At 35.2% G+C, this 20,604-nt stretch overlaps 1 protein-coding gene across 7 annotated transcripts in view; it reads left to right on the top strand.

The window, feature by feature from the left end:
• The window catches only part of Rbbp8 (RB binding protein 8, endonuclease), an 87,118-nt gene that overhangs the window by 51,375 nt on the left and 15,139 nt on the right, over positions 1–20,604 (top strand). For 6 of the 7 annotated variants that reach the window (XM_003474036.5, XM_013157189.3, XM_063231847.1 and 3 more), the window contains 9 exons: positions 3,637–3,812; positions 5,808–5,912; positions 8,305–8,402; positions 11,968–12,080; positions 13,091–13,991; positions 14,073–14,196; positions 15,978–16,069; positions 17,194–17,308; positions 20,046–20,189. In XM_003474036.5, the coding sequence (XP_003474084.1) occupies positions 3,637–3,812; positions 5,808–5,912; positions 8,305–8,402; positions 11,968–12,080; positions 13,091–13,991; positions 14,073–14,196; positions 15,978–16,069; positions 17,194–17,308; positions 20,046–20,189 (1,868 nt within the window). The remainder of the gene's footprint in view (positions 1–3,636; positions 3,813–5,807; positions 5,913–8,304; positions 8,403–11,967; positions 12,081–13,090; positions 13,992–14,072; positions 14,197–15,977; positions 16,070–17,193; positions 17,309–20,045; positions 20,190–20,604) is intronic. The other variant, XM_063231848.1, reaches the window with a different exon arrangement.

Raw genomic sequence — 20,604 nt, 5'->3', positions numbered from 1 at the left:
TTCTAACTCACCTGGGCTGGTTTTCATGTTACAGATCCTTTATAAATTAGGATAGCTACCTAGTGACACTACAATAACTTACTCAGTTTTTAAAAATCACCTTTACCAGCTTAAAAATAAAGCAAAAGAAGAGTCAGTTCTGTCAGTCAAAGAAAGCAAATAAAGTATTGCTATTGTGACTGTACTGGGAAGAACAGATGTGATAGGCTCAGTGAAGATCACAGGAATCACAGGTGATTTCAGAGTCCGACAAGTGCAGGATGTGGAGGGAATCATTGTCAGAGGCCTGCCCAAGAGCCAGTGTTTTGACAGCATCCCACAGAACAACTGTCTCATGGCCCTGCTTTTAAAAATTAGTCTTGTTTAAATTATTTATATAATACATTTACATTGGTTCTAAGGGACCAGGATATAGACTCAACTGGCTTGTACTTTAGGGAATCTTCATCCCTTTTTTTTTAAATTAAAACATTGCAATGAACTTAATGGTTATAATAGTGCTTCAGTAAGTTTAATTTACATTTTAACTAGAAATAAATTCTTCAGGTAGAGAAGAACTGAAGGTTAAAAATGTTTTTTGCTGACTCCTTCCTTAGCACAGAAACCTTGGCTTCTTACAGGTTTGAGGGGAAAGGACAACTAAAACAGTTTTGACAGGAATTTAAGAGAAGACCTACAAATAAAACTACTAAAAGAATGAACAGAAGATAAAGAATGTTAATAATTAATAGGACATGACTCAGTTTTTCTCTGAAAATCAGGGTGAGTCCTAATGTTTTAAGGAATAAATTTGGATAAGACATAGTAGTTGTTTTTAGCTGGGCGTGTTAACACACTCCTGTAATCCCAGCCCACGGGAGGCTGAGACAGGAGGATTGTTGCAAGTTTTGAGACCATCCTGGGCTACAAAGTGAGCTCAAGGCCAGCCTGAACTGCATAATGAGACCCTGTCTCAAAAACAAACAAGGGGCTGGGGATTTAGCTCAGCGGTATAAGCGCCTGCCTCACAAGCAGGCAGTCGTGAGTTCGATCCCTGGTACCAACAAAAAGGAAAAAGACCAAAAAACAAACAAACAAACAAAAAAAGACATAGTAGTTGATTTGCTTCTGTTTTCTTTTATTAGAGAAGATGACAAAAGCTTCACCTGTTTACTTACTGTAATTTCAGCACTTCTAGTTAGAGCTAGTTTGGGTTTTTGTATTTGGGAGTTTTTTTTCCCCTTTTGTCATCCCAGCTACATCTAGATTGACTCTGCCAGGAAATCTCTTTCTTCACGTGACTCATTCATGTTTCAGGTTGAATTTTTTATGACCACTAGGAAAGCAAGCTATGTGTGATATGATTAGTTAAACCAAGGTCAGACAGATTTCACACTCCATTAATTTGTAAAGCTTTCTCATATGACTTTACTGTTTTTCCAGAATAAGGATAGAATTACAGGAAGAGATTAAAGATTAGATATTAACTTTATTGCACAGAATGATAACTTTAATAGATAATTCCTTGTATATTTCAGATTCATTAAAAAAGTAGATTTTAAATGTTTTTACCCCCTAAATGTATGAAGTTATAAACTTATTAATTTGCTTGATGTAATCATCCCACAATATAAACATACATCAAACCATCACATCAAACCTCATAAATATATACAAACATTGTTTGTTTGTATATAAAAATAATTTGGGGCAAACAATGCTAGCAATCAAACCTAGGACCTCACACATGCTATGTAAGTGTTTTACCTGTAAGTTATACTCCCCCCCACCAAAAGTAAAATTTTTAAAAATCAGATAATAGTTCTAAAGATTTTTCTCAGCAGCAATACAGGATTGTAGACTACAAGTAATGTTGATATTACCTGGAAATTAAAGTATATATCTGTGTTAATCTTTCTCCTATAGTGATTCTTTAAAAATTTCTGTTGATCATAGTTTGTAAAATTCTCATTGCATAGGTCTTTGAAATAGTATTACAAATCGATATCAGTATAATAGAACAAATTACTTTGCTCATGTAAAGAGTGAATGGCTGACAAACTGATAAGAATTGGTTGACCAATAAGGTCACTAATGATTTGATGTGGGAAAGTCAATTAGTTTAATTTTACTCTGTAATCATAGTTAGTCCAAACTCAACCTTTAGGTGCTATGGGTTTTGAATTGATTTGAGAAAGAATGTATGTCTAAATATTTCGTTAGGGGGATCTAAGAATGTCTTGTTTATTCAGCAAATTGTTAGGCAATACCTGCTGTATACCTGTTGGGATTCATCAGTAAAATGAAGGCTCTCACCTTAGAGCTTACATTCTAACAGGTGAATGTAGTGAATTGCATACTTGTTTGGAAAGCATTTGCAAGTATAAAATAAACAGAGCAGAATCACAAGGAACAGGAAACTGGGCTGCAGGACAGAGACTGCAGTTTTAAACATTAGAATTCCAGCAGAGATGTAAAAGACATGAGGTAATTAGCCATGTCAGTACCTGGGAATAGCAGATGGAACATCTGGAGCAAAGACACTGCAATAGGATGATGCTTGGCATGTTGAGGGAAACCCAAGGAAGAGTGTGTGATGAGAGCACAGTTATGGGGGAGAGGACAGTCAGGTCATGTAGGTTCTTCTGCATTGTCTAGAGAACACTGGCGTGTCTTCTCAGTGAATGGGCAGATGTAACAGAGTTTTAATCAAATTTAACTGACATGGTTGGGTTGTAATAGAGAACTATTGTGACTTCTCTTACGAGTAGAGTGGAAGAGGTCTCAATAGAACCAAGGCTAGAAGCCTACTGTAGTTGTTCATTAGATTCATGATCTACAGGATAATACATTGAGTTGTTAAGATAGAGCCCCTAGAATCTGCCAAAAGTTAAGTCTTGACTTACTAGTATAATGAGGGACTTCTATGTCTTGGTTTCCTCAGTTGTAAGATGATCATTGTAGTATCTCACACAGTGCAGTAGTGATACAGTGATACTTTGAAGAGTTCCCAACAATGTAACATACAAGACAAAGTTTGGTGCAAGTTGTCAGTGTCGGTATTATCAAGTGCAGCATTTGTTGGTTGCCAAGTCATGTTGATTATGCCACTGTGGCATCTAACATTGGTCCTTTCCTTTCCATGTGTATTTAACATTATCCTAGTTCAAAGCTCAAAAGCTCTTGTCTTAACTATTACAGCCTATATTAAGTATGTTTAATTAACTGCCTTTCTCCTTTCTGCGCTGTTGGGTATTCTATACTGCCGTTACATTGTCACCTCACTTCTGTGCCTTAGTTCCCTTCCTCTTGCTTCCTTGGCATGTGCACTTAAGGCTCCCCTTCCTGTGTGTTGTGGAGAAGTCCATAAAAGTGCACAGAACTGCATGTTTTTACTCAGACTGTGTTGAGTAAATCTTTGCCACTTGGAGTACTTTTAATTTCATCTCACATGCCATCAGCTGCACTTTCTATTTCATTTCTCACAATAACATCCCTTCTTAGTTCTGCAATCCTTTGTCTGCTTTCCCAATCCTCAGATTTGGACATTAGGTGGAATTAACATCTCTTCCATCTTTCTACTTGAATTCACGCTATGTAATACATGGTATAATAAATATTTGTAGAATTCACTTTCTTTCAATCATTTTCTTCTAGGAATGGTCAACAGCATCAAGCAGCTGAGCTTGAATGTGAGGAAAACGTTATTCCAGATTCACCAATAACAGCCTTTTCATTTTCTGGCATTAATCGGCTACGAAGAAAGGAGAATCTTCATGTCCGATATGTAGAAAAAACAAATTCTAAATTGGAGCATTCTGTGTGTACAAATGGTAAGGTTTAGAGTTGTATTTCAGTTTTCTGGTTTTTTGGAAACGTATGCATTGATTTTACACTATTCATTGTAGTGGAAAGAAGTTAATCATTGTCCAGGTATCCATTGTCCAGGTACAACTGAGTTTAACTTGGTACAACTGAGTTTAACTTCTGCTAGTAAAGTGAGAAGGCATTTTCTTCCTGTATTATATATGTATGTGTGAATATGTAAATACTCAGTATTTTAAAAATATAGTAGTTTCTTTTCTTTTTTTACTTAAAAATATTCTTAGTAGTAGTACATATCTGTAATAACAGTACTCCACAAGTTTGGGGAATTTAACAAGAACCTGTGTCAAAATAAAACAAGAACTGGAGATGTAGCTCATTGGTAGAGTACCTCTGAGTTTGATTCCCAATTTCAAAACAAAACAAGTCTTATGTGTATATATTTGAGTTAGATCAAAGGAATGATGAAACAAACTTCACATTACTTTTCTCCTCCTATGTTTCAGGTATTAATATGCTGACTGATTTACATAATTATTATTATATTTCAGGCTTATGAAGTAGCTATTAACTCCTTTATTTTAGAGATTAGGAGAGGTATGTTTAGAGATTAAAAACTCACCAAGGTGGGTAGAATTAGATTTAGATGAGTCAATATTTAGAGACAGATCTTCCTGGCTCTACATTTTTATACTTTGTAGATTTTGATTGCAGGTACTCCTGTCATTTGTCTTTAACTGACTTTTTTACTTTTTATAATTTGTAGCAGTTTGTGGAAATCTAGAAATGGCTTTATAATGTCTTTTCTGAGTTATCAGTGACTTATTTCTAATTCCAGTCATTTACCATTTCTGCTAAATGATTTGAAGCTACCATTTCTGTTAAATGATTTGAAACTATGTAGCCCTGAAATTTATAATATGACATAGTACAGTCTTTATTCTTTTAATATTAATCTAAAATAAAGACTAATTTTTAAATTAAAGTGTTGTAACAAAGTATGTGGGTTAAAAGGATGTATAAAGTTTTAAAGATATTTGTGTGATGCAAATACATTGTAAGAATAACTAGATCTTTATTCTTTAAAACTGGCACAGTTTCCCCATTTTATATGAGTTCATATCACCATCTAGTGGGAAACAAAAGAACTGTTAAAAATCCTGCATGTAATTAGGAACTAAATTAAAATATAAAGTCCTAGATCTTGAAATAACAGAACATATGATAGGACATGAATCATTACAAATAATTATATGTATAATTCAGATCATGTTTAAATTCATGAATATGGCTATCCAAAAATAATATACAATTTTCATTAGGAAAGTCATCTTTTGTATCCAGCATAATGCTTTGGTTTATTTCCTCATTGTATGAGAGCAGTATATAATGATTTAAAAACTTAATTGGTATGTTACTGAGGTATTATTCTCATCACTTTTTATTTGAAATCTGAAACTTTGGTTTTAAGATATATGTGTTGGTCTATGTAAATTATCTGAAAATAAATTTTAAATAATTTAATGTCTGTTAGTCTTGTTTTTGTTCTAACCATATTTGCTTATTTTTTAATACTACTTTTAAATTATAAAGTAAAACTTATTTTCCTTTACTTTGCCTTTTAGTTTTCTTCAAATTAAATCTTTAAGTAATAGAAATATTTCTGATAAAACTTGTTTCAGGTTTCTTTACAAAAATTAAAACCTAATTTGTAACCGATACACAAAGGGAAAAAAAACATTAAAACATTACTGTTTAGGCACCTTGTTTAAGGCAGAAAAAACTTGACTCTTCTAGTCTTCTGTCACTCATTGTCCTAACTTGCAGTTTTGTTGCTTAGTGAAACTAAAGAAACTTCTTAAAATACAAGAATTATGTCAATAAAAATAGTTTTTATAATACTTGAACCACAGGTTTCTGTTGGCTTTGGGAATAATATTTTGATGATAATTTTCATCATTATTGTTTGTTTTTCATGTAATCTTTCCTCTTTTTCTGCTTAGAATTAAGAAAAGTTTCCAAGGCTTCAACTCATTCACAGCATAGCCCGAATGAAAAGGAGATTCTAGTCGCTGACACTTGTGATCAGAGTGAAGCTCCAGTGGCTAGTAAGATACTGAAATTACCTTTATAAGTTTAAAATGTGTGGTTATTGATAAGCAAGAGCAGCCAACAGAATCAGACTATGTTTTAGAGATTTTTTTTTCATATAATTGTGTTTATATTACTAGTTGCTTAGAAGTCTTTTCATATTGGAAAGTAATGTGAGTATTCATTCACATTAATATCCATATTAATACAAATTGCTGTTGATTTAGATAAGAAAGCCTTGATATAGTTTACTCATTTATTCAACAAATAATATCAGGCAATGAACAGAATAGAGCTCTTGATCTTGTGGAGTTTAAAATCTAGTTGGGGAATATGAAAATAAATATGTCAGATAGAATCAGGTGCTCTGGAGAGAAATGAAACAGGATAAGGGGGGTAGTGGGAAGCCTCAGTTATCAGGTGACCATAGAGCAGAGAGTGGGGGAAGCACACGGGTCCGGCGGAGCAGCGTGGCGTAGACTGCCTGTGGGTGTGTTGAGAGGTGTAAGGAGCCTGTGTGGCTGGAACAGAGTGAGCAAAGAGGAGAGCGCTGTGGGAAGTCGGAGGACTCAACTGCTGATAACTGAGACAGAAGAGACTGGAAGCAGGATATTCAGATAGGATTTTGAGTGAGCATGTGCATGTAAATGCACGTTTAGAGACATTTAAGATGGAGATACATACGGAACTTGTCAGCATATTATCCAAAACCATGGAACTGGATGACACTACCAAGCCAGTCATGGTAAATGGGGGAAGAGAAGTTCCAGTATATATGTGCTTGTTTTTCTCTTTCGTGGTACCAGGGATAGACACAAAGCAAGCACCTCTGCATACCCTCTCTTCTGTTCGCTGCACTAGAGCTTCTACAGAAGTCATGAGTGTCGATATCCCCAGTACATATGGTCGTGTTTTTGTTTTATTTGCTGTCTTTCCAGAGGAATCTTACCTAGAATTAGTGCTCTGCTGCCACCTATGTGCTAATAAAATCTTTGTCTAGGACTTTTTCCTCAAATTCCAAATGGGAAATATACCTGCTGTTCAGCATCTCTACCTGGATATGCTTTATCTTCAGCTGTCCAGAACAGAAGCTTTCCTGTCAGACCTACCGTTCTTCCTTGTATTTATAACCTGTGAATGACACTGTACATGCTTCTTTGAGTTACCAATTGAAAAACTTTTAAATCATCCTAGACTCTTGTTTTCTCATCTCTTATTTCTAAGCAGCTTCTAAGTCTTACTGATTCCTGATTCTACGTCCCCTTGTCTGTTTTACATATTCTTCTCTACCCTCATTGATATACTTTTGGCCATCAGCATCTCACATTAAGACCTTTAGTAATATAATTAGGGTGAGGTTTTTTGTTTTGTTTTGTTTTTTGGTCTGTTTGTGTGATTGCTTCTTACCTATGAGACTGTCACAGCCAAAGTTACCTTTTTAACCCAAGAATGGCTTCTGTCATCTATTTAAAACTTTTGCATTTCTCTTCATTGTTCACAGGAGAAATTTGAAACCACAGGTGGTTTCCTAAATGAACATTTTGGTTTCACATATCTGGGCCCTTACACATACCTAGACTCTACTTTCTTTTTTTTTTTTATCGGTACCGGGGATTGAACTCATTACTGCCTGCTTGCAAGGCAGGTGCTTATGCCGCTGACTACTTTCCCCAGCCCCTAGACTACTTTCCACTCCCAATCTGCTTAACTTGCCACGCTCCTCATACTCTTTTAAGTGTCAGCTTAAGCATCACTTTGTGTAGCTTGCCTTGGTTTCCCAATGCAACTTTATGAGTCTTTCTACATTTAAATCACCCTTTACATTACCTCTAATGTGTTTATCACACTCCACTGTAGTTTTTTTTACCTTTCAAATTGCAACCCATAGCTTTTTAAGAACAAAAATGTGTTCTTTTCATATGGTGCATAGCACAATCCCTGAAACGGTAGGTGCTCTACTAGTTCTAAGTATTTGTTGAGTTATAGAAACTGCACAAAACTTTATAAAACCTTGCATATGTGTGATTCTTGTATAAATAGGTTACCCAAAAGTTAAAAATTGTGTAGTTCTGAAAATGTCTCCCCTATATTCATGAAAGATACTATAAATATGGTTTAGTATTTCTCCTGTACTTTAGTTTGCTATAAATCCATTTTCTGATCTATTTTGTGTCAATAAAAAATATTACTATTGGACTCGATTCATTTAGGAAAAATAGAATACCTAACTGAAAGGGTTTAGCAAGTATGTATGCAAAATACATGTAGCTTTATTGCTATTTTTAATATTTTGAATTTTTAATAGAATTTAGAAATTTGTCCAATGCCATTTTATATTGGTTCTTTGAGCCTTCACCTTCCTTTTATACAATTTTTACACATGTAATTTATAATTTTTTTCTTTCTTAGAAATACGTGGAATAAGCAGTTGTCCCGTTGATAAGTCATCTTTTCATTTAGCTACAGTTGTTGCTGAAACACTTGGACTTGGTGTTGAAGAGGAATCTGTAAGTGATTTATTTTATGATAATATCAGTTAACTCATATGTCCATTTAGAGACATTCTTAGAGAATTGAGCAAAATTATTTTATCCAAAGATCATTAAATAAAGGCCTAGAACTAAACTGTGTTTGAAAGGCCCGTTCATATTATCTGCTTCCAGGCAGTTCCGTAAACCTAACCTTTAGAATTTTTGGGATCTGGGACTGAGTCAGAATTACAGGGGAAGAATTATGGCAGAGTGGATTTATTTTCCCAGTCCTATTTTGTTGCCCCTATTTTTTTCTCCTATCCATTCTCATTCTAAGAGAAAACCTAAATTCTGAAATTGATTTCAGAACTTACTGGGATTTTTGGTATCCATGAAAGGGAAATTTGGTATGAAAAACAGGCTGAATTCTTGCTTCTACCAAGAACTACTGATCCAAGTGAACTAATTAATGTGAACTGAGTCAGAATAGCCCCATCATATTTTCATTGTCTTAGTACAGTACTTACAGTACTTATGTCCAGTGTGTTTACCGGGTATTTTTCTTCATAGATCCTGTTACGGTTTGTGTCTCATTGTCCCCCCAGTGCCTCGTGCAGTCATAGGGCTTTTTCAGAATGGCTGGCTGAATCTAGAATATGGGATGCTGGGATTAAGGGTGTATGGTTATTAAAAGTCCACTGATTGATTTGGTATAGTTCTGGCTGAGATTAAGGTGTGAGTGCTACACCTGCCCTAGGCGGGTAGCCTGCATACAGTATAAGGAGCAAAGAGTCTTGTTTCCTCTCCTTTGTTGCTTTGACTATCTTGTCTGCCAGGCTGCCCTGCCTTAGAGCCAGCTGACTGTGGACTGAAACCCCTATAAACCAAGCTTTAACTTTAAATGTCCAGTATTTTGTCTCAGCAACAAGAAAAGTAACTAAGATCTCTAGACAATAGAACACTTCTTCAGTCTAAAGTCTGGTTTTACACAATCTCAAAATCAATTTCATTTGTTTAAATGAGTAAACATATGTGTGTTCTATAAAGTTGTATTGCTGTTGAGTTTCTGAAATTTGATTTCTCTTTTTGTTAAACTATATTTGGGTTTTTGTCCTTTTTAAATCATATCTCACCTAGGGCCAGAGATTTAGCTTAGTGGCCGGCCTGGCAAGCATGAAGTTGTGAGTTCAATCCCTGGTGCCAAAAAAACAAATTATATATATTTATATATGTGTGTGTGTTTATTTCCTTTCTCATCTTACTTGTTGTCTTTTTATTTATTTATTTATTTATTTATTTATTTATTTATTTATTTATTTATTTATTTTGAGTGCTGGGAATTGAACCCAGGGATTTTGCATGTCATCCACACACTACCTATTAGCTAAACCCCCACCATTACTTTTCTTGTTGATGGCACAAAATACCCAATGACTGCAACTTCAAGGAGGGGTTTTTAGAGGATTGTTTTGCTTTATTAGTATGTTTGCAATATATGTAGTGTATATTTATGTTATGGAGTGTGTGCAGGTACATAAGACAGCTTGATTCTTTAGTCTTCCCCCTTTCCACCCACCACCCTCCTGCCATCTCTTAAATCCCAACTTTATTGTTGTTGTTATTATTTTTGGTTCGTGTTTATGACATATAATGTTGGTGCTCATGTGGGTATTTTAGTACATGTGCATGACACATTTTAAAATCTTTCTAAGTCTCCTTCCTGTTCCCCCTGCCTGCACCCTGTCTCCTGGACCCCTCCACATTTGCAGAATGCAAATGTGCAGAATTGCACATTTGTTCCCCTCCATCAGTCTTTTATTTTGTTCTTTATTTGTACTGTGCTTCACTCAAATGAGAGATTGCATTCAGTATTTAAGATTGAGGAGGGGTTTATTTTGGCTTATGGTAAGCCGGTTCCAAGCCGGCTTGGGAAGGGGAAGGGAATTGGGAAGGGCCGCTGCAGGAAAGCCGTTCATATCACGGCATCCATGGAGCAGGGAGAGAAGGGCAGAGCAGAGGCTGGAGATAACACCCTTCCGGGTCACACCTCCAGTGTTCCATCTCCCTGCTACCACTGCCAGACCCACCCTCCTGACAGTAGCTTAGCTATAGGCCCACTATGATCGAGTCTTTTTCCAAAAGTCCTGCCAGTGAGTAAATGAGGCCTTTGGAGGACATTCTCAATGTAACTATAACAGACCTACATAGGAACTGAATCAGGTTGGCCCTGTCATATTTTCATGTTTATTTGTTTGCTTGTTTATTTAATGTGTATATTTACTGGGAATCGAACTCAGGACCTTATGCTTGCTAGTCAGGTACTTAAGCCACTAAGCTAAATCTCTGGCCCTAGTCAGGCACTGCTGAGTTACATCCCCAGTCCCATGTTTTCATTATTTTAGTACTTACATCAGGCATGTTTCCTTTTTTCCTCTTAATTGGGCCCTAGAAGACAGAAAACTTGAATTCTTCCATCCTAAGTTCTGTTTTGACACAATTTTAAAACAGCATTCCTTCAGGTTAGCTAGTGAATGTGTCTGTGCTCTTATAAAGTTGTCTAACTGTTGAATTTCTAATAACTGGTTTTTTTATTTGGGCTTTTGTCTTTTTAAAACCATCCTCACAGGTATGGTGACACATGCCTGTAATCCTAGTACTTGAGAAGATGAGGTAGGCTGATTATAACTTTGAGGCAATCTGTCACAAAATATAGAAAAATGTTAAAGACTGAGGATGATACCCCATAGTAGATTCCCTTAGATTCAATCCCCAGTACCACACACACAAAACCCACTTTTCAAATGGTAAAGGGTACGTTTTTCACCTTTATACTTCAAATGTGTTTTACTGATTTCTAATTCCCTCCTACTTAGGAATCTAGCAGTTTAGAGTCTAGCAAATGAGTTAAGGGAGCTGAAATCTGAAGACTTGGGTGTAGTGTGAGTCATATGCAATACTTCTGCATTACTTCTGAAATTGTTCGAGGAGGCACAGAATCTAGACCTACTGAATTTGCATGTAACAAAATCCCCACTGGACTTGCATATATGTTAAAAGTTTTAGAATCACTGCTTTTTAAAGGATCTTTTTAAATTTATCTGTATTCCCTTCCCTACATGTTACCAATGGTATTTGGAATTGGAGTTTTATGTACCAGTAATAGAATGTATTTATACAAAATATTAAAATATCAATGGTTTTTTTACTTTAAATTTAATATAGTTCATATTTTTATTGTGATGAAGTTTAATATAAAATTAATCCTTTTCAAGTGTGCAGCTCATTCAAGGCAGTGATGGTGACACCAGCCTATAATGCCAAGCAGTCTGGGTGGCTGAGGCAGTAGGATTGCAAGTTTGAGCCTAGGCTGGGCAATTTAAGCAACTGGCAAGACCTTGTCTCAAAATTAAAAATTAATTTGAGAGCCTAAGGATGTAGCCCAATGTGAAAGCCCTGGGAAATGAACCCAATACTGCAAAAATAATAACTAAAGTGTACAATTTAGAGATACTTAGTATATTTATAGTACTAAGCAGCTACCACCTTTTTAAGAATGAGTATATTCCATTGTATGAATGTGCTTCATATTTTACTATTGAAGGAATCTCAAAGTCCCATGAGCCCTCTTGGTGATGAGCTCTACCACTCTATGGAAGGAGAACACAAGAAACAACCTTTTGAGGACTCTATGAGAAATACTAAAGATAGTTTAAGGTAATTTGGGACACTTGGTGAAAATTTGTAACTATTGTTGAACTCCCATTGGAACCAAACCATTTTACTGGGCATGGTGGCACCTACCTGTAATCCCAGCACTTGGGAGACTGAAGCAGAGGATTGCCACAAGTTAGAGGCCAGCCTGAACTACTCAGTGAGATCCTGTTTCAAAAAAAAATTAAACCCTTTTTCCCCCTCAGCATAGGGTTTGTTATTCTGGCTATTTTTATTGTGAAAAATGTCTCACCAGTTTATGAGCTTTTTTGCATTATAGGAGAGAAGTAGTGGTTTTTTGTAAATCCTTTCATACATCACCAAGAAGAACACTATTTAAGAGCTCCCACTTGTTTATTCTGTCCCTTTACAGGCTCAGCCATCCTTTCTGTGTTTGTTATCAAATGGTGCATGCAATACAAAGGACATCTATAAACTGGATGGATTTCTAAGATTGTATTGCATATAATTTTTTACTGATTTCATCTGTCATTATAGTAGCCTATCAAGGTAGGGTTTAGTGCTCCCTTTCCTTTTTTATTTCTTTTGCAAGTGACAAAAATGTAGCTCCTGAGAGAAAATCTCATTAAAGTCACTTTGATCTCTAATTCAAGAGTTTTGGAGTTGGAGATATCGTCCAGTCATCTCTGCTTGCTTAGTAAGCAGGATTTCTGGTTTGAGTCCAAACACTGAAAGAAAGAAAGAAAAAAAAAAACAGAATTTCATTTTTAGAATTCATTAAATTGTTTATATAATGAAGTTATTTAAATTACTTAGGAAAAAAGTTAGATAGGAATATTAGGGTATTGAGACATGTTTGCTGTATCATTTTCCTCAGCTTTTTGTTTCCCAAATGAAGGGACTAGTAGTTATACTGTGTCTTAAATTCTGGTTAATCATCTGCTTCTAATAGATAGGTACTCTGTGTTAAGCAAAGGTTTTCACATGGCGTTTATCTTTTAATTTTTACCATATTTTTTTAGCAAGAAAAAATTTTCTTACTCTTTATTTAGATTTTCAGATTCTATTTCAAATACTCCACCTCAAGAGGAATTGACTACTCGGGCATCATCTCCTGTGTTTTCGTCTCCTGTGTTTGTACCTACATCTAATGTGAAAACTGACTTGGGTTTGAATACAAGTTTGTCCCCTTCCCTTTTAGACACTGGGAAACAAAACCATCTCAAAACAGCCCCTTTCAGCAGCACTTCTACTTCTAGATTAGAGAAAACTAGATCAAAATCTGAAGATAGTGCCCTTTTCACACACCATAATCTTGGGTCTGAAGTAAACAAGGCCATTAGCCAGTTATCTTCTAGTAAGCAGGTTCTTAAAAGTATAAGTGAGTCCATAAATGAACAGGATATTACTGATCACACTAAAGATACTGTTACTGATAAACACATAGTGTCCCTGAAATCACTGGGAGGCAGAACATCCAAAAGGAAGAAAGCTGAGGAAGAAAGTGAACATGAAATAAGCTGCCCCCAAACCTCCTTTGATAAAGAAAATTCTCTTCCTTTTCCAATGGATAATCAATTTTCCATGAATGGGGACCATGTAATGGACAAACCTCTGGATCTATCTGATCGGTTCTCAGCTGTGCAACGTCAAGAGAAAAACCAAGGAAATGAGACTTCCAGAAATAGATTTAAGCAAGTGACTCTTTATGAAGCTTTTAAACCCATTCCAAAAGGTTCTTCCACAAGCCGTAAGGCCTTGGATGATGGCTGTCTGGTACCCAGAGATTCCGCAGAGGAGTCCTATTTACAGGAGTGTGTCCGCCAGACTTTGCACAAATCCCCTCCAGATGATAAAACACCATTACCTATAAAAGAAGAAAATTCCATCTTCAAAATCCCTCTACATCCACATGAAAGCTTGGAGACAGAGAATCGTTTTGATGATATGAAGGTTTGTGTTAAATGTTTAAGAATTTTGATTAAAATTACTTTCTGTGATTTCAGTTGGATGCTAATAATTATTTCTATTTAGGGTGCTAATTCTAATGAGCCAATCAAAGTAAAAACCAGGTCAGTACATGGAGGATGTGAACTTGCATCAGTTCTTCAGTTAAATCCCTGCAGAATTGCCAAAACAAAGCCTAACAATAACCAAGGTATGGACCCTATAAATTGGATTTCTGTTCTCTTTAATGACCTTGAACTGAATACTTACATACGTTGAGTAGATTAAATTGTTTGGGAAATTTTTAAACATTTCTTCCCTGCATGTTTGCATTTATAAAATGATTCTCATTGGTTTCATTTTACCTGTGATTTTCTGCTTTTGTACTTCTCAGAAAAATAAGTTGAAATATTTTGGTATCTGCTTTTACAGGTGCTTTTGTAGACTGACTTTTTGTAGTTATTTTTTATTTTCTTTACAGAAGCTTTTAAAATTTAAACTATACAGAATTTGAAAAATAAAAATAATCATCCAAACCTTATTTCTCATTCTACAGGTAATTTGTCCTTTTGATTTCATTTACATGTTTGTGTATAAACATGAACATATACATTATTGATATAGTTTTTTTAACGTATTTGTAAACATTGTTTGCCCTGCTATATATACATACACATCATATATATATATCTTCTGATAATTTTACTGTATGTATTTTAAAGGAGTCCTTTTGGTTTTTCAGCCACTAAACATTTCTGTAATTCATATGCAGTATTTTTATTTTTTTTTTCATTGGGAACTTATTCTTTCATTCTGGGCTTGTTTTCCTTTTTTCTGGAAATATATTCTTTGCTTGTAAAAATGCTTTTGTCACTTTCATTCCTATTTTTCAGCTTTGTTTTTTCTTTTAATGTCTTCTTTGCCCCCTAGGGGTTGTAATATTCCTGTTTAACTTTTTACAGTTTGCTTGGAGTTACTGTCATACTAATCCATGTCCTACAGCTACACTTCATGTATTTGTTGTATCTTATGTTTATATGCAGTACATTCAAAATCATTCCAGGCAATGTTATGTTATTAACATTTTAAAAATATTTCTATTGAAATGTAAATTATACCATAAAAATCCACCATGAATGTTTCCAGTTTGGTAGTTTTGGTAAATTCACAGAGGTTTTCCGACTGTCACAGTAGTCGTAAGTTTGGAATAGGCACCGACCTCTACTGATCTTCCTCCCCACCCACTGCTGGGCACCACTCATTTATATTTTTGTCTTCATAATTCTAGAGGTTTCATATAAATGGAATCCTTTGGTATATAACTTTTATAATTCACTTTTTTCACTTAGTATAATGACTTCCATTTCCATCCATATCATAGCATATATTGTTATTTGTTCATTTCTTTTTACTGTTTTTCATCAGTTATTAGAAATGTAGCTGTTCCTACTTTTTGCTATTATGAATAATATTTCTGTGAACACTTGTATAAGTTTTTGTGTGGCTACATGTTTTCATTTTTTTCTTTATACAGAGAAATGAATTGCCGGACCCTGTTCTAATTCTGTATAAATTTTGGAGTGCTGCCTGTTTTCCAAAGTAGCTGTATACTATTTCACATTCCCACCAGCATTATGCATGGGTTGCAGTTTCTCCACATCTTCACGAACACTTGTTATCTTTCATCTTGATTCTAGCTATCTTTGTAGGTGTGGTATAGTAACTTATGATTTTGCATTTTTCTGAGGGCTAATGATGTTGAGTATTTTATATGCTTATCAGCCATTTAGACATTCAGAGCTTTTTCCTATTTTTGATTTGGAAAATTTACATTTTTGTGTTGTGAGAGTTCTTATGTATCCTAGGTACAAGTCTTTTACCAAACTTATGATGAACAAAAATCTCTCCCAATCTGTCAGTCTCCTAACGTTTTAAAGTTATGAGACTTTTCAAAATCTATTTTTAATTGCATATTTTTTTTCCTTATCTAAGATGCATCATCCCTTGAAAATATTCAGTGGAGTGTAGATCCAGGAGCAGACCTTTCTCAGTATAAAATGGATATTACTGTAATAGATACTAAGGTAAAGTAAATAAAACCAAAGCCCACTTGCTTCTTCTAGTGAATGTCAGTGAACCTTCTCACCTGATTTATTCTATGACCTTTATTCAAATACTTCTTAAAACCTACATTTATTTATTTATTTATAAAACAAAGAAACAGAGATGTTTGTTCTTTAAACTTTATATTTTTTAAAAGATATTTTCTGAGGGCCTGGGGATTTAGCTCAGCGGCATAAGCCGCCGGCCTTGCAAGCAGGCAGTCGTAGGTTCGATCCCCGGTACCAATAAAAAAGGGAAAAGACCAAAAAAAAAAAGATATTTTCTGCCTTAAAGGTCTTTACTGAAAAGCATTCACATCATTTTTAAAATAATACAAACTTCTAGTTGTATGTTTTAAATTACTTTTATGAAATAATCCTAATGCCATGATTATCTTCAGAGTAATGTCTCATAAAGAAAAAGTTTATTTTCCCTGTTTACTAATTTTTAGGAACTTCATTTTTTAAAAAGAAAAGTCATAGTGGAGATACTTTTTGGTTTATATTTAGGTCCTCTGGTTTGAGAGGGTCTCTTTCACTTGGTGGCATGTTAATAACGAAGTATTTTAACAGTTGCTCAAGTAATATCTGCCCATCAAGAAATCAAACTGAAGCTGGCTGTGATGGTGCACGCCTGTAGTCCTAGCTCTCAGAAGGCTGAGCAGAAGGCCTGCTATGACTTTAAGGACAGCTTGGGCTACATAGCGAGTTCAAGGCCAGCCTGCACTATATAGTGAGGCCCTGTCTCAACAACAACAAAGTCAGACATTAATTTCATTACTGAAGTTATTATGTTAGGTTGTACATTAGTACATTATTGTTCATCACTGTGAGGCAGATGGGGAAGGATGCTGGATGAGCTCAGAGAGTTCTGCGGTTTGTGGGTCTCCCTTCTGTGAACAGGAGTCTTCCTTTTCCTAGGCTGTGATATTTGCATATTAATGTGATATGTTTTACAGTCCATAAAACCTGAATCTCTGTTCCCATAGAGTAAAACCAAATATAAGTAAACGCTTAAAGACAGAAAAATATATGTGTATTTTACCAAAATTTTTGGTATAAATATAAGACCAAAAAGAAATAATTATTAAAATTTTGGATTTTAGGATGGTACTCAGTCAAGATTAGGTGGAGAGACAGTAGACATGGACTGTACATTGGTCAGTGAAAGTTTGCTTTTAAAGATGAAGAAACAAGAGCCAAAAGGAGAAAAAAGTCCAAGTAAGATTTGCTTTTTCAAACTTGTAGTAAAAGTGTGGAGACAGGCATGGTGGCACATGCCTATAATCCCAGTACTCGTGAGGTTGAGGCAAGAGTATCACTACAAGTTTGAGGCTAGCCTGGGCTACATAGTGAGTTCAAAGCCAGCCTCAACTACGTAGCAAGCCCTGGTCTCAAAGAACAAAAAACTGTGGAATGAAGTTTGTATTTATACCAATGTACCAATTAATAGTAAACTCTGTATCACTGTTATGGCTCATGTCTAGATGTCCCCCCACAAAGCCTCAAGTGGTCATAGGTGAGGCTTTTCAGAGGTGTCTAGATCCAGAGTGTGTGACGCTGGGATTGATTTATGGTGCAATGCTAAAATTAATGGTGTGAGTGCTGCCCATTTTAAAGGCAGGTAGTCTGGATCCCAAAGATATAAGGGACAGAAAGAGGCTTGACACTTACTGTCATGGCTGCCTGTCTTCTCCTTTGTGATGTCCCTCTGCCATGCCACCCTGCCTCGGAGCCAGCTGATTATGGGCTGAAAATGTTACACACTGTGATCCAAGTACTATCTTATTTTGAAAAACAAAACAAACAAAAAAACCTCTGCCCCATACAGTAAAACCCTATTCACACTTAGAATTGGTTAAAATGAAAACTTTCAATTATTGCTAATATTTTAATTTAAAAAATACTTTCCAGAATCTAGGTTGGTGTCTTCCAAGCTACTCAGGAGGCTGAGATAGGAAAAATCATAAGTTTGAAGTCAGCCCAGGCAATTTAGCAAGACTTTATCTAAAAACAAAAAATTAAAAAGGGCTGAGAGTGTGGATCAGTGGAAGAGCTCTTGCATAGCATGTAAAGGACATGTTACCTGTTAGGGCTCCATTAGGCCTAGATCCTGGCCCCAGCTCTCTTGGTTTCTGGATTTATTTGCCTGCCTGCAACCAGGTGAATGAGAAAAGTCTATTAATATAAAGAAAAGGAAAAATGAGACTTTTTTCACCTGCTTGTTTTATCTTTGAGACCCTTAGGAATTTTTTGGAAGGGAAAAAAAGCATAACTTTGGGTAGTTTTGTATTCTGAAACTGCAGTTTTGCTTAAAAGTATAATTTTTATATTATGATTTTCCCTGAATTGGGAGAGGTGGTAGTTACCTATGAAAAATAATCTCTGGCCACTATTCTGTTCATTTTGTTAGCAACTCAGCTTGTTGCTGATTTTTCTTTTTTTTTTTGAGACAGGGTCTCGCTTTGTAGTTCAGACTGGCCTTGAGCTCACTTTGTAGCCCAGGCTGGTCTCAAACTCGCAGTTGCTGGTTTTTCTTAAACTCTGGTGGGTTTTTTTTGTCATTATTTGTTTTTTTTTTTTAATTTAAACAATAAAAAACAGAGAAAGAGTAGAAATAATACATAATTTCAAAACATAAACAGTAAGAAATCATTAGTTGATAAATTACATATTGTCCTCTTAGAAATAGTTGTTCAAGTTACAAAAAGCATACAAAGTGGACATTCAAACAGTGAGACTGCAGACAGATCTGTTCAACTACATTATTTTTTTAAGAGAAGGTTTCACTAAATTTTCCAGGCTGGGTTAAACATGCGGTCTTCCTGGTTCAGCTTCCCAGAGTACTAGGATTACAAGCATGTGCCACCACACCCCAGCAAACTCTGGTATTTTTAAAAAGATGATTATATAATAGGAAATGTAGTTAGAACTTCAAAGACGAATTTAGCACTTTCACACATCAAATAGGGCACTGAATTCATTTTTTAGTTCAGTTTTAAACTACTAGGTGTTAATGATAATGCAAGAAAAACTTCTTTATTAGAGACATAAAATAAGTAAAATTCTAGACATTTTAATGTATACTTTTTGTTTAAACAATATTTGTCATTATTTATTATAATATATGTCCATTTCTTCATAGATTCTTTGGTAAGAATATGTGAATTATACTGGAGCTAATAGGAAACAATCTTAAATGTTTGTAAGGGGTTTAGTTATATGACAGTAACAAAAATTAAGCAAGCATCCTCCTCACATGAGAAAAGGACAGTTAAAGTCTTAACATTAACTTACAAAACATTGTTTATTCTTGCCTCATGCACCAGTTGTAAGAATTGTTATTACGTTACGAATATTAGTTATTGAGTCACTGAGTTTCTACTTATAACAGTATAATTTACAATACATATTAAGCACCTTACTGCATATAATTTTTTTCCCTCTTCACTGCATAAATACTCTTTAATAAGCTTTAACAAGACAGCTTTCAACTGATTTTTTTGGGGGGGTGGTACTAGAATTGAAAACCTAGGACCTTCACACAAACTGTTCCAGCCTTTCTTTTTCTTTTTTCTTTTCTTTCTTTCTTTCTTTTTTGTTTTTTTAAGCCAGAGGCTCACCAACTTGCTGAGTTGCCAGGCTGGGCTTGATCTTGTGAGTCTCTTGCCTCAGCCTCCCAGAATGCTGGGGTTGCAGGAGAGTGCCACCATTCCTGGCCTCAACTGACATTTGTAGAATCATCTTTTACACATGTGTTTACAAAGACTTAATACGCTTATTCACTGAAAGAGAACCCGTCAAAGTAAAATCTGTAGCCCACATGTGCAACTCGGGTTTTAAAGAAGAATCTTAAAAGACCTTGCATTATTTTCGGGCAGTTACTACAGTTTCATATTGGTCTACATGGAAAACAAAAATCTGGCTTTTTGTTTTGTGCCCATGCATTTTTATACAGATAGAGAAAGAAAGATGAATGATACCTTGGAAGATATGTTTGATCGGACAGCACATGAAGAATACGAATCTTGTTTGGCAGACGGTTTCCCCCAAGTGGTAAATGAGCTAGAGGAATTACCTGCTGCCGTAAGGGAACCAATTGGTAAGACTTTTTTCTCTTTAATTATGGCTTCTCCATTATACCAACTTCAGCTAGTTAAGACATCAGAATAGGTATCAGAGGTTTACTAGGGTGTATTAACAAAGTTTTGTGTAAATTTCTGTATTATTTATTTTGAAATAATTTCAAACTAAGAGTTCCAGAAAGCAGTTCTGATGGCTCTCCTATACCTTTTCTGCAGCTTCCATTTATGTTAGCATCTTACATAACCATAAAAGATTTATGAGAGCAAAGCAGTTAATCTTGTTCATTGTTATAAATTTCTTTATAATATATACATAAATTTTTTAATAGTTTTGAGAAATTACTGTTAATAATTGCTATAGAAAAGAAGTCTTACAGAAAATTTACACCCATTTTCTGCTACAAATGCTTTCCTTAGCCTTCCAGACTAAAC

This window comes from Cavia porcellus, unplaced genomic scaffold, assembly GCF_034190915.1.
Source record: "Cavia porcellus strain 051 isolate PalLab524CR breed Dunkin Hartley unplaced genomic scaffold, mCavPor4.1 scaffold_20, whole genome shotgun sequence".
Lineage (NCBI taxonomy): Eukaryota > Metazoa > Chordata > Mammalia > Rodentia > Caviidae > Cavia > Cavia porcellus.
The sequence above is the reverse complement of the archived record's forward strand: the minus strand, read 5'-3'. Positions and strand labels throughout refer to the sequence as shown.